At 32.2% G+C, this 15,079-nt stretch overlaps 1 protein-coding gene across 1 annotated transcript in view; it reads right to left on the reverse strand.

Moving 5' to 3' along the window:
• The window catches only part of LOC139489441 (protocadherin Fat 4-like), an 89,067-nt gene that overhangs the window by 64,541 nt on the left and 9,447 nt on the right, over positions 1–15,079 (reverse strand). The window contains exons 2-8 of the mRNA XM_071275765.1: positions 13,949–14,010; positions 7,442–7,549; positions 5,644–5,789; positions 5,057–5,089; positions 2,642–2,734; positions 1,947–2,051; positions 57–185 (exon numbers count right to left, since the gene is read on the reverse strand). Coding sequence (XP_071131866.1) covers positions 57–185; positions 1,947–2,051; positions 2,642–2,734; positions 5,057–5,089; positions 5,644–5,789; positions 7,442–7,549; positions 13,949–13,982 — 648 coding nt within the window. The 5' untranslated portion in view covers positions 13,983–14,010. The remainder of the gene's footprint in view (positions 1–56; positions 186–1,946; positions 2,052–2,641; positions 2,735–5,056; positions 5,090–5,643; positions 5,790–7,441; positions 7,550–13,948; positions 14,011–15,079) is intronic.

Raw genomic sequence — 15,079 nt, forward strand, 5'->3', positions numbered from 1 at the left:
AATCAATAAATTATATAAAATATGAATAGGATACAACGTTCATCCTTTGTACTTACAGAAGCTACTGCAGTAAATCTGTATTGACTTTTCTCCGAATAATTCAGATGCTGTTGTAGCTGGAGTTTATATATTTTAGCAGTAGCTGGTGTACGAGATTGATCCACTTGCAGAATAAAGTATTTGTCCTACAAGAAAATAAAACATTAACACACTAAGCTCATTATTTGTTATTTCCTATTTTAGCGATGACTAGCTAGATATTAATTTTCAAACATGTTTACAAAAAGCATTTATGTTTTTAATAACTATTTTAAAATAAATGTAAGAAAAGGTTTTATCCATTATTGCATTAACAACAAGTCATTTCTATCTTAGATAAAACATATATTAGACTACAGAGTCTTTATAATATTAATTATGCACAAAACAATATTTAGAATGCAAAACACGTTCAAAACTATAGACTTTTGACAAACTTTTGTATATGCGTTGATTTGTTGTCGAAAGTTTCTTTATTATGACAGCCTTTAGAAAACTCCATCAACTACTGTATTTATTATGGTACCCCCTTAAATGGTGGAATTCAGCTGCACCATCATTAAAGCATTTGTACTTTCAAATTACCCAAGGCAAGTCTGATAGTGCCTGGTAATGCTTGACTTTGTTATTAGTTATCCCTTTTTGTGTTTTTTTATGTATTATACAATAATGAATATTTTTAACTATAATTTTGAAGAAGAAAAAAAAAACCAACTATGCTATGAAAATGTGATTTTTCATAGCATTTTTTTTTTAAATAAGTCTAATGTTTGCTATTTAATCAACTTCAGTGAGTCTTCTTATCATCAATAACCAGGAGTTTTGAATAAAACAAGAATGTGTCCAAAGTACACGGATGCCCCACTTGCACTATCATTTTCCATGTTCAATGGACCGTGAAATTGGATAAAAAATATAATTAGGCATTAAAATTAGAAAGATAATATCATAGGGAACATGTGTACTAAGTTTCAAGTTGATTGGACCTCAACTTCATCAAAAACTACCTTGACCCAAAACTTTAACCTGAAACATGCACTTTCATTTTCTATGTTCAGTGGACCGTGAAATTGGGGTCAAAAGTTTAATTTGGCTTTAAAATTAGAAAGATCATATCATAAGGAACATGTGTACTAAGTTTCAAGTTGATTGGACTTCAACTTCATCAAAAACTACCTTGACCAAAAACTTTAACCTGAAGCGGGACAGACGGACGAACAGACGGACGGACGAACGAACGGACGGACGGACGAACGGACGCACAGACCAGAAAACATAATGCCCCTCTACTATCGTAGGTGGGGCATAAAAACTATCTTTCTAGTTTCAGAGGAGATATTCAAAATTTGGCCAATTAAAATCTATGATTTACTTAATGCATACTTCTACTTTAAACGACTCTTAAACAATTATGGGAAACTATAGCATGGGGTTTACATCTTCTAGTTACTAGTAATCATTATTCCAGAGCTTACATTTCTTATTGTCATTTCCTTGATAGAGGGTTGATAGTTGAAAAAGATTTATATGAAATATTTTTTATTCTTTTGTGACATTACTAAATTAGACAAATACCAAATTTGTACTTACATGAGCAACAAAATAGGTGCCACATGCTTAGCAGGATCTGCTTACCCTACTGGTTTACCTGAGATCATGACTAATTTTTTTGTGGGGTTTATGCTGCTCAGCCTTTAGTGTTTATGTTGTGTTTTATAGACTGTTATTTGTCTATGGACACTTCTTTGGTTTTTGTTAAGATGTTGTCAGTTTGTCTTCAACTTTGAAGTTTTAAATCCCTTTGGAATTTTTCGTCTCTGTTTTAGCAAATAAGATCAAAGTTAATCTAACTTCTATACATTTCATCCTAATTGAAGTCACAATAACTGTATGGCTCCAATACTTACATAAGGATTCTTTACTTTAAACCGAATAAGATTCAATCCATTGTTTCCAGGATCTCCAAGTCTCACTTCTATATTACGTAAGATAACTGAAGATGGAGTCGTATCCTGAAATAAAATATATTATAAATATTTCTTGAACTAGAAACCATGACTTTTCAGATTTTTTTTTTAGATGATTAATTTTAAGAGTAAGTACCTACCCAACAGAAAAAGAACCTGGAGATTTTTGCAGTGTTTGGTTGCTGAATATGTGATTGCTGCAAACTAAAGTGTTCAGTCCTTGTGTGGATCTATTAGTGTCATGACTGAACCTCATTTAGGATTATTATATGACTATAAATTTTCTGTTTTCTCAGCCCCTAAAAGCATAGGAAATCCTTTTTGATAAAACATTATATTCAATACAGCAAAAATCGCAAGAGGTTAATATAAGATTTGGAACAGTGTCCTTGTACCTAAATATAGACTTTTCAAGGCTCTGTGTTGAAGACGGTACTTTGACCTATAATGGTTTACTTTTATAAACTGTGACTTGGATAGTGAGTTGTCTCATTGGCACTCATACCACATCTTCTTATATCTAAACACACACTGTTTGATCTATGCAGTACAAAAATATAAAAATAGTCCAGGGAAAAACAATTCAAATAAAAAGCCTCAGTGTTGAATTTCGGCAGTAACTATATAACCAATACCTCTTTAACTGAAACGTTGTATACCACATTTGAAAAGCTTAAATTCTCCTCAATGATGTTTACCACTTTTAGAATAACTGTATAATGTGCAACCTGAAATTACAAATGAAAAATGTATAATATATTTACTATATTAAATAAACTATGTATTATATCCTTTGACTATCAAAAATCAAAGAGCAGAATGCTCTGAGGGATACGATTGCCATATAGTTTTCATTGACACATGTATAGCAGTTCTGCCAACTTTTCATTAAGCAAATTCGTGAGATTCGGCCAAAAGAGAACAGTTCAAAGAGGAAAAAATTGATCTAAGGATACTGCTGCAAAAAAGCATGAACATGCGTGAGTCTCACGCATTTTTGGCAGCCCTAGCTGGCCTTGATAGTCCAAATAATTATGACGTCTTGGAAGGCTATTATATTTTTATTCTTTGAAGCCTTGAAAGGCTACTGTATTTTTTTTTCTTTGACGCCTTACTTCGACGTCGTTATTTTCAAAACTAATTCAACTGCACATGCAAAGGTAATATAAATCTGAATAGTCACTCAACTTTAAAAATAGCTAATCCCGGATACAAGTGTACGAGCAATGTACCTATTGTGTTTTATTTGTGTGCTGTGAATTCCAAGTTTACTTTCCACAGCAGTCACTGAGAGAGAGAGAGAAGGTATTTCACTTCATAGTTCGAGATTACTCTGATGTCCGATGGCTGATTTGCCAGACAAGCTGGAACAGTGGGGGACTTTTATGCTAGTATACTTAAATTACAAACTTAAATAGTCCCAGTCCCACATATTATATCAAGTATTATTGGATGCCTAATTGAATTTTAAATAGGTGCCGATTTGACTAGATGCCGATTTAACTAGGTGCGGATTTGACTAGATGCCGATTTAACTAGGTGCCGATTTGACCAGGTGCCGATTTGACTTGTACCCAGTAATCTCGGGACTATTCACTTCGTATCTTATCACCGTTAATTCTAAGAGGAACCCCATTTCCCAGTCCCATATATTATATCAAATATTATTGGATGCCGAATTGACTTTTAAATAGGTGCCGATTTGACTAGATGCCGATTCGACTTTTTCTATGGGTGCCGATTTGACCAGGTGCAGATTTGACTTGTACCCAGTAATCTCGGACTATTCACTTCGTATCTTATCACCGTTAATTCTAGGAGGAACCCCATTTCTAACTCTTTAATTATTAATTTCCCTTGGGTAAGTGGACATGAATCCTTCCGTACACACTCCTCTGTTTAAATTGAGATTGTTCTTAATATAATACGACGTTTATCGACATCTAACGAGTTATTTTTTTCTTGACGATTTTGACGGGAAATACTTCTGAAAGGGAGACAACTCGAAACGATAATATGGAAGACTCAATTTCGGCTAAAGGGGTGATATAGGTAAAATTTCATAGATTTTAATTTAAATGATGCATATGATTTTAAATTATGCAACAACAATATTAAACCCTCAATAGCAGGCAGACATAGAAAGAATCCAATGAGTTTCAAATTAATTAATAAGCGGGGAATCCAGAACAACCACTCAATCTGATACCCCTTGAAATCAAGAAAACTATACGCATGCGCATTAATACATAAACAAACCCGCGACTTGAGATTTGGAACAAAAACGTTTATTAAATTTATCACAGAGGATTTGTATAGTAAGTCTTACTATACAAATCCTTGAATTTATGATATGATGAATGAGTCTCAATTTCTTTATGAGAGTACAGTATCAGTTTCATAACGGTAAAATATAGAAAACTCCACTTCAGTTCTTATATGACAGAAATAGAATTATCGGAATTCAAAGAACTCTCGCATTTATCAAAACTGGGGAATTCCCTCTGACGTGTTTCTAAATTTATAAAAACACTAAATATAAATACTGCTTAATTCTGATTTTCCGTGTTGTTAAAAACACGCATATAAGTCAAGGGAAAAATCAAACATGAAGATTATGAGAAGAACATTACAGGAAAGTTGTTTATGTTCAATACTTTTGCTTGTTTTTACCTTTTAAAGCAAGACAATCATAAGAATCTGAGATGTTGCTGAATGTTTAGAATAAAACGGTTGACGTGAGGGAATGAGCCCTGAGTCAACGGTAAAAGTCTACAGATTGCTTAAAAGCAATCGTATCCCAAAAAAACAAGTGGTGAAAATAACAAATCTAAGATACATGTCTCATTTTTTTTAAAGTTTTTTTAAGGTATTGTAGTTAAAAAAAATCTTCTCATCTTTTTTGCACAATTTGTGTTGTCTTTCTTCCCATTATGATTTTTGGTCGCTCCGGTTTGTTTTTTTTAACAATGTCAGATTGAAAATATTTCTGTTCAGTTTGATATTTTTACATTAATAGTCAGAGAAAAAAATGTAAATGTTTAACCTACCTGACATTGGATTTCAAAAGTATAAGTATCTTTCTGGAAAAAAAAAAGAAGATAAAAATCATTACTATACATTTGTATTAGCATTTTTTGAAAGTAATTTTGTTTATTACTTAAGTTTTAATTACTAATAAGGATGTTTGTTAATCTTGTTTCTGAATTTTTGCCAGATATTCAGAATCTTCTGGTAACAATCCATGTGGTGCCATTAACAAAAATTCCCTGCTAAACACTACTTTTCTTTTCATAATTTTATTACATACAGTTTAAGAAGCTTTTCTTGAAAATCTTATAAAATCCTTGTTATTTTTAAATTGTTTTCAACATAAAGATAAGAAAAAAAGTATTAATGTAAAATGTATGAAAAACATTTCCAACATAATAAAGCTGCAGACCAAATATTAAATAATTTCCTTTCATAGAAGCCAATAAAATTTCGACAAAAGTTTTCTACCCTTGGTCTTTTGGACGGACAGACTGATGAACAAACAACAAAGTGGAACAATTTGGCTCCTGCATCCTTGCCAAAATGTAATTTACATCTATTCATTTTATTTCTGATACTGTTCCAAGAAAGGAAGATAACTCACTACACGTTCATAATCAATTTTTGTCTTCACTGATACTATTCCAAAGCCTGATTTGTCCTTTGTTGCACTGATGCATCCATTTTCATCTTTGATGATCTGAAAGTGATCTTTAGCTCCAATTCCACTTATATTGAACAAGACAGTACCTTAAAAATATATTGTTTGATTATAATTAAAAAGTGTGTCAATATTTACATGCCTTTGTGTGTATATTAATCGGGTTAAGTTGTCTATGGATGATAAATCATTTTTTTTAATTTAACATGGGGCAGCAAGCTATTCAAAGTCATATAATTAAGATGTAAATATATGTTAATATTATAAAAATAATCTTCCTGTACCCAGCATTTACCTACATCTTTGGAATTTTTTTCTTAATTTTAATCTTGGTATCTATGATCACTGGTGAGTTTATTTACAACCATTGGGTCAATGTCATTCCTCAGGAATTACAAATCAGACCTTCCTGTTATATGGTATCAACCTTCATGCAAGCATGCTTTATCATGTGATGCATTTTCAAGATCATAGCTCATCAACTTCCTGTTTACAGAATACTTATATTTTCTTTTAAATAATGATTATGCATCAAATTTTCTTACAAAAAAATTGGTAAATATCATTATTTAAAGGTAAGAAGTCATGTTGGCCATATTGATTGGCACAACGGGTTATCTGACAAAATTTTAAACATAAATGTTCGTAAAACTCTGTTTTTGGTGAACCAATGCCTGTGAAATCATTTTGGTAGAGTCCCTGAAGTGGCTACTTTGGTAGACCTTAAATAACAAAATTGCAGACCATTTGGAGTGTTGTTGTCAATTTTGAATATTATAAATGTTAACAACATAATGAAGATTGTTGCAACATTTAGTTTTATAATAGCAAGTAGTTTTAGAGGAGAACATTTTAGTAAAAGTTAATGGACAAGTGATGAGAATAGCTAACTTTGCCCGTGGGCCAGGTGAGCTTAAAGGGAATATCTGGGGTATATGTCAATAGGAACAACAACCCTATGACCAAAAAAAAATATCTAGAAAGTAACAAACAGTTTTCAACAATAGATAAGTATTTACACTAAATATCAAGCTCTAAATCATCTAGAGTATATAAAAATGGTGAAATATATAAAAGAAGCAATCAAAGGTCTGCTTTAAACTAAATCTGTTTATTGCCTACATTTATTCTAAATGTATTGCACTCCCATAAGTTAAAAAAACAGTTAGCATAGAAGGTGTCATATGTTGATTTTTTTTACAGCAAAGAATGCATGTATTAATTTGCATTTAATTACTATTTCTAAATTTGGTACACCACCCAACAACCTTGCTGATAAAAAGCATCAAAATCTTTCTTACACTATGATTAACTATGTTATGTAGATATTTATGCATTTAGCATATTCTCATTTTCATCTACAGGCATCATTTTGCATATCCAATAATTTGGACCTGTTGTTCAAAAGAATTATCTGCTAGATAAACCTATCCAATTGTTACATTGTCTGGCTTTTTTATCAGAGGCGGATTTATAGGGTATCACTGAAGCATGCCCTCTTAGGCAGTCAGTGAGCCCCCACTTATGAAAATTTCTGGATCTGCCACTGTTTATTGGATTCAAAACAGTTAAATTTAACCACTTAATTTTTAACAGTAAAGCTTAAATCTAAAATCTTGATCATTACTCAATACTTTGTATATTTAATCAAATGAAATTTGTATTTATCATCTATTCAGACTAAGCAAGATTATGATTCTCTTTGTGCATGTCCATTAAGGTAGTGTAAGACTTTACTTACCAACTGGCTGATTTTCTAAAATTCTAGGAACTTTTCTCCCCAAATCTCCACAACTATTGAGAAATAATGGTTCGGCTGATCCAAAAGAAGATTGCTTTACAAACAATCCTGTAAAAAAATATTGTTCAATAAATTTAATAGGTATGTATCTTTGTCAGATGTACTTAAACAACATTTTGTTAATTAATGTACAATGATGTAAGGTTATAATTTTTAATTGAAGAAAGACTTTACAACATAATGGTAAATCTTGGAATGAACAAAATTAACAAAACTTGTCTTCTTTTCCAAATGGCACTGCAAACTTGATATTGTCACAAACCTGACAACAAATTCATATAATGATGAGATAACAAAATATAACAAGAGTGTGCACAGTGAAATGTCTCACCTGCATTTCTTATTATGATTGATTTTTTGCAAGTCTTAGAGAGAAAGGTAATACAACAAATAAAGTTAACATATATTGGCTATAGTATCTAAGAAACAGACCTAACCAAAACAAGAGTGCACATGCTGAAATGTCTTGCCTTCTTTACTAATCATTGATATTATGTTGATAGTACTTAAAGTCATATGAAACGAGTGACTGGTGAAAAATAATGTTTATACAATTCTTGAACCAATGCATGTGTATATCATAAACTTAGTCTTCTCAGACTCTTCTGTGTACGATTTTATCATTTTTTACGCAAATATATCGTATAATTGTCATTTTTTTTTCTCTCTGTCTGTTAAGATTTAACAAATATGGCAGGTCATTAAATGCCGTGTTTTGACTCCGAAGTTTACCGATTGTCACCTTATAGTAAACAATCAACAAAAAAGCATGGATATTGATAACATGTTTAATATGTACAATCAGATATAGTTTATTTCAGTGACAGATCCATGCATGTTGCGATCACTGGATTTTTACGAGAAGGTTCACGCTAAGGTCACTTTGCATACGGAAAATATGTCTGCCAATTGCTTCCTAGAAGCAAGCAATTAAAAAAAGTAAACTTCTTCTAGATGTGGACAAATTAAAGAATTTTCTTCAGAAAAAAGTATCTGTAAGTTTAATAATGAAAACTATCCATTCTTGGTTAATGTTTAGTTTATGAGACAGTTGTAATAAAGCTTTATATTAAGTCATATGAAACCTCAAATAAAAAAAACATATGCATCATTTTTTTTATTTGAGGTTTCATATGACTTAATATAAAGCTTTATTACAACTGTCTCATAAACTAAACATTAACCAAGAAAACTAAACATTGATCAATGAACTATGAAAATGAGGTCAAGGTCAGATGAACCATGCTAGGCAATCATGTATATCTAACAATTCTTCCATAAAACAAAAATAGTTTACCTTTTGCTTATAGTTTAAGAAAAACAGACCAAAACACAAAAACTTAATACTGAGCAATGAATCTTGAAAATAAAGTCAAGGTCAAATAAAACCTGTGTGACTGACTTATAGATCATATTTCCATACACCAAATATAGTTGACCTATTGCATATAGTATTAGAAAAAAAGACAAAAACTCAAAAACTCAACTTTGACACCTGAACCATGAAAATGAGGTCAAGGTCAGATGACACCTGCCAGCTAGACATGTACACCTTATAATCATTCCATACACCAAATATAGAAAACCTATTGCATAAAGTTTGAGAAAAACAGACCAAAACACAAAAACTTAACTATAACCACTGAACCATAAAAATGAGGTCAAGGTCAGACGACACCGGCCAGTTGGACATGCACACCTTACAGTACTTCCATACACCGAATATACTTGACCTATTGCTTATAGTATCTGAGATATAGACTTGACTACCAAAACTTAACCTTGTTCACTGATCCATGAAATGAGGTTGAGGTCAAGTGAAAACTGTCTGACGGACATGCTCATTCAAAAAAGATTTTAAAAATTACTTGATGGAACACGTTTTTTATATGCATAATAATTTTCACACACTTACTCAAACTTATGATATTGTTGATGCCAATACTATACATGTCATATATGAATTTGTAACTTTAACCTGTTTTGTAAATTGTATATTTCATAACAAATTTTTATTTCATTATTCATGTATGTGTGTCTGTTTGATATTTTGTAACTGTTTGTTATATTTCATTGTATTTCATGACGGCCTCAGGGAAGATTAGCTTAATAGCTAACTGTCTAACACTCTTTAAATAAAGAATTATTATTATTATTATTATTAGGACCTTGCAAGGTACGCACATACCAAATATAGTTATCCTTTTACTTTTAATAAGAGAGAATTTAAAATTACAAAAAAATCTTTTTTTCAAGTAGTCACTGAACCATGAAAATGAGAACAAGAACATTGGACATGTGACTGACGGAAACTTCGTAACATGAGGCATCCATTTACAAAGTATGAAGCATTCAGGTCTTCCACCTTCTAAATATAAACCTTTTAAGAAGTTAGCTAATGCCGCTGTCGCCCCTTGATCACTATCCCAATGTCAAGCTTTCTGCAACAAAAGTCGCAGGCTCAACAAAAACTTTAACTAATAACCATTGAAATAAGGTAAAGCTCAAATGAAGTTGGCCAGACTAGTATTATGCCACACAGTAATTGCCTTATGAGACATTATTGAGGTTTTGTGAATGAGATAAAAAAATCTTCTTATACACCCTAGATATTTCTGGCATATCTGATATCTGAGATCTGTGTAGTTGTCCATTCCAAAAAGTTTACACTTTTATAATCCATAATGTTTATCCTAACCACACTAGTGATAATATTCAACATAATATTGCTATTACAACAAGAGTACACATGCTGAAATGTATTGCCTGGGCTCCTTCACTGATCATGATTGATTTAATGTCGAAAGTCTTAAGGTAGAGTTTTTGCCTTATTTTACAATAAGGTCAACCATTCCCATGCAGACATGTTCACATTTCAATCACTCCATACACCAGTACAGTTGAACTTTTCCTTATTGTTTTTAGGAAACTGACCAAACAATGAAACTTAACATAGACCAATGAATCATGAAAATGAAGTCAAGATCAGATAATATAATATGCTAGTCAGATATATCATGCCATACACCAAATAAATGTTGGCTTTTGTCAAAATTAATCTGCTTATCTATAATACTAAAATTATGAGGTCCAATTTGTCAGCCGTCATTGGGTAAAAACGACAAATCAAAGAATTCAACTCTATATATAGCTAATATAGGACAATGGTGTAGATTAAAAATTACACCACTCCAGACCCTTTTGTTTTCCACATAATTAATATTGCCAATAATTAACAAGTTCCGGGTCGAATCCGATACCGATACCAATAATATATTCACCTGTTACCTATTACCTTATCTGTACGTTCCGCATTTGACAGGCGCACCACCAAACGGTGTATTTAGGATTTTGCTATATACACGGGTCATAATCAAAGGGTACGTTCCGCATTTGACAGGCGCACCACCAAACGGTGTATTTAGGATTTTGCTATATACACGGGTCATAATCAAAAAGGGTACGTTCCGCATTTGACAGGCGCACCACCAAACGGTGTATTTAGGATTTTGCTATACACACAGGTCATAATCAAAGGGCCGACGCTACTAAATTCAATCTTTGTCAAGTTTTTCCCTATTGTAGTTTTATTCAGCAATCAGCAAAACTTTCTAAGATAACTAATATGGGACAATGATGTTGATTAAAAAATACTCCATTCCTGGATAGCCAGGACCTTTTGTTTTCCAAATAATTAATATTACCAATAATTGACAAGTTCCAGGTCGACGGGTTCAAACAGAAAGATTTGAAAGCAGAGAATACTGTGTATCTTATAATCGACATGACTTTATCAGATGACAATACCAATTACTAAAATAAGGCTTAGGCATAGTTGTATACTTTAATTCAGTTACGGACCAGCGATATCACGGGTGTGTACTTGTAGTATCTGTGATACAGATCTAAACAGGTAAAGTCAACCTTGATCACTGTATTCACTGATCCATGTAGGCCCAGTACACATACAGATATCTTACAGATATGTAATCATTGCTTGGAATCAAAATAACTAATATATTTATCCTATTATTAATAATAAGTGAAAAATTCCCATGACAAAAAAAAAACATACATCTTTTTTAAGCAGTCACTGGACCATGAAAATGAAGTCAGGGACAATGAACATATGACAGAAGAAAACTTTGTGACATGAGACATCTGTAGGTTGCACTTTGTAAATACAGCTGTTTCTCAAAACACGCCTCTTTTGGGGAGTAATTGAATATTCATAGAAAATTGATTTTGTTTACATACTGGTTCCCAGTTATACTCTCTGTGTTCCATATCGCAGAGACAGAACTTGGGAATGTTACCAGTAAATAAACACGTGCATATTGTTTACATTGAAATCTGTGGTAACCTTTCATTTGAGGTAGGTGTAGTTAAGAAAATTAGTGTAAGTTTAAACTCTGAGAAGTTCAGGGCATATAAACGTTGAAAATATGCCGCACAGCCCTATATTTTGACATTTGAAAAAAATTGTGGTGCATATGAACTTTCAATTCTAGGATAAGATTTTTTTCAAAACTTCATAGTAAAATTGGTACAGTTTTAGCCGTAAAAGGAGTTCCTATGGGAAATTGCATTGTCAATATTTACAGAAATGCAACCTATATAGGGTGAAAAAGGGGAACATTCAGAATTTAACCAAATTTGCTTTATTTCACAGATTTTTAAGAAATTAACTGAAATAAGAAGTTTTATAAATATTTAATGAAGATTGATAGAATCCTGGGCCTTAAATATGATGACTCAGCATAAATTCACAGTTTACAGTATGCATAGTTTACTTAAAGTCCTGGATACAAAATTAAATCATAATATTTGCATATTTGTAAGTTAAATTGTTAAGAAGTGCTTATATTTACTCTTCGCAGTCATTGAAACTCATAGATCCTTCCTGAATATTATTTATGGGGTATTTGTGTCCTTTCGATAACCCAAAAGTAAGCCGCAACACCTAAGTCTGCTTTTTTGTCACCACGGCATAATAAATACAAGCTAGAAAAACAAAAATATCTCAAGAAAACTTACAATAGTGTGTTCTATCCTGAATATGTACTAAATATTCCAAATTGCTAGAAACAGCAGAATGATTTAGGAAATTTGAGGCCCCAGGGGGCAAAAAACATAGCAAATTGTCTACCCCCTAGGTCATAAAACAAATAATTTAACTTGTAAATGCTATGAATTTATGATTTTAAAGTTCTTGATATAGAAAACAATAACTATGCTTGGAAGTTATGCAAAAATCAGATGTTAGCAGTCATCTCTACAACATTTTAAGTGAATTTATATCTCAGACTGGTATCTGCTTACATACAACTATTGCAAATATGGCTTTGTTTGAACACTTCTAGTATATATAGTAGCTAAATTGTGTCAGATATATGGTTACAGATGATACTGTTGTGACAAGAATTCTAAATTGACCACTTGAGGCAGAAAATGTGTTCTTTAATTGACAAATAGGCATACAGTAAGATGTGGACTGGAGATAGAGGCTGGATTGGATACTTTATATAATCTTGAATGTTGTAATGATTGACTGCTGAACATTACAATTGTGATATTCTGATATGCTTTCAATATGTTATAAAAACAGTTTTTAACAGGTTTTAGGCATTTTTTTATCAGAAAATATGCAAATAGGGTAAGCTGGCAATCATTAAAGTCTTGTTTTCAAATTCTTTAAAAAATTGAAACAGGGGAGGGGGTATAAAATGTATAGTAAAGAAAAACTTAAGAGTATACACAGTGATTTCTTTAAGACTTTAATTCTGATAAATGAGTATTAATGTGAGAAAAACTGATTTTAGAGAGTTTTCTATTTGAATAAATGTCTCTATAGGTTGCACTTTGTAAATACAGCTGTTTCTCAAAACACGCCTCTTTTGGGGAGTAATTGAATATTCATAGAAAATTGATTTTGTTTACATACTGGTTCCCAGTTATACTCTCTGTGTTCCATATCGCAGAGACAGAACTTGGGAATGTTACCAGTAATTAAACACGTGCATATTGTTTACATTGAAATCTGTGGTAACCTTTCATTTGAGGTAGGGGTAGTTAAGAAAATTAGTGTAAGTTTAAACTCTGAGAAGTTCAGGGCATATAAACGTTGAAAATATGCCGCACAGCCCTATATTTTGACCTTTGAAAAAAATTGTGGTGCATATGAACTTTCAATTCTAGGATAAGATTTTTTTCAAAACTTCATAGTAAAATTGGTACAGTTTTAGCCGTAAAAGGAGTTCCTATGGGAAATTGCATTGTCAATATTTACAGAAATGCAACCTGTAGACCAGTATAAACTTATAAAGTGTCCAGATCTTCTTCTCTGTAAAATGTAAAGTTGTATACAAATAGTTTTTTTCTTGCACCAGATTGTTATTCATAAATTTGCATTCAGAAACTTTCATCTCAGAGGCAAATTAAACTAACCTGCTATAAATATGAAAATCCAATTTCTTAACATGCTTTCTTTTGTGTTTTTTCTTTAAAATCTGAAAAGAAAAGAAAGACTTTATTCTTAAAAATGTTTAAAACTGCATATATCATTTTAAAATGTGTCACAAAAAAGTTTGTTAGTACAATGTATGTGGCATGTTTAAATGAAAATGCAAGTCATGTCATTGTTAGGATATGTCATATACTGAATCTGGGTCCGTTTGCCCTGGTACCTGTTCGCCCTAATACCTGTATGCCAAGGGTCTATTTGCCCTGATTTGTTTGGGCATTGTTGTCTAGTTGCAAAATGTTCTTTATTCAAACAGAGTATGTTAAAGTTTGCCGGAAAAAAAATCGCTAAATATTTGTATTGCTGCAACCAAATGAATAATTACCTTTCTATTCCAAGCTGACTAGTTTATCAAAATAAATTGTTGTTTTTATCATAAATCCATTAGAGACAATTATGAATATTACAATCATCAGTGAGAACTATCATTTAATATGAACAATTAATGTTCCAAAACAAGCCATTAACTTCAAAATCATTCCATGTATTTTTTTCATGAATTCTGCGATTTTATCCCATATAAATGTAACCGGAGAGCAGGATTCTTCTTACAAAATGGCATGTCTCCATCGGGACTCGAACCCAGGACCTCTGTGTTACAAGGCAGTGTGTTAACCGACTGAGCTAAAGAAGTACTTCCTTAGCTCAACTGCTTAAAGCTGACTAAGTATCTACAACATGTTCTATGGGAAGCAATCCCGTCACACTTCCACCACCTCAGGTGTCATCATACCATGATGACTCTTACACAAACCTACCCATGCTAGAATTCCACTCTAACTACCGTGGATTTTTCAGTTGGGCGCCAATGTAACTGGAGAGCATGATTCTTCTTGCAAAATCACATGACTCCACTGGGACTCGAACCCGGGACCTCTGTGTTATAAGGTAGCGTGTTAACCAACTGAGCTAGTGAAAGAAGTACTTCCTTAGCTCAACCGCTTAAAGCTAACTAAGTATCTACAACATGTTCTAAGGGAAGCAATCATGTCACATAAATATCTGAATAAGTTTATTACATGTAAACTTCAATAACCGTAATACATGTAATAACA

The sequence above is a fragment of the Mytilus edulis genome, chromosome 9 (genome assembly GCF_963676685.1).
Source record: "Mytilus edulis chromosome 9, xbMytEdul2.2, whole genome shotgun sequence".
NCBI lineage: Eukaryota > Metazoa > Mollusca > Bivalvia > Mytilida > Mytilidae > Mytilus > Mytilus edulis.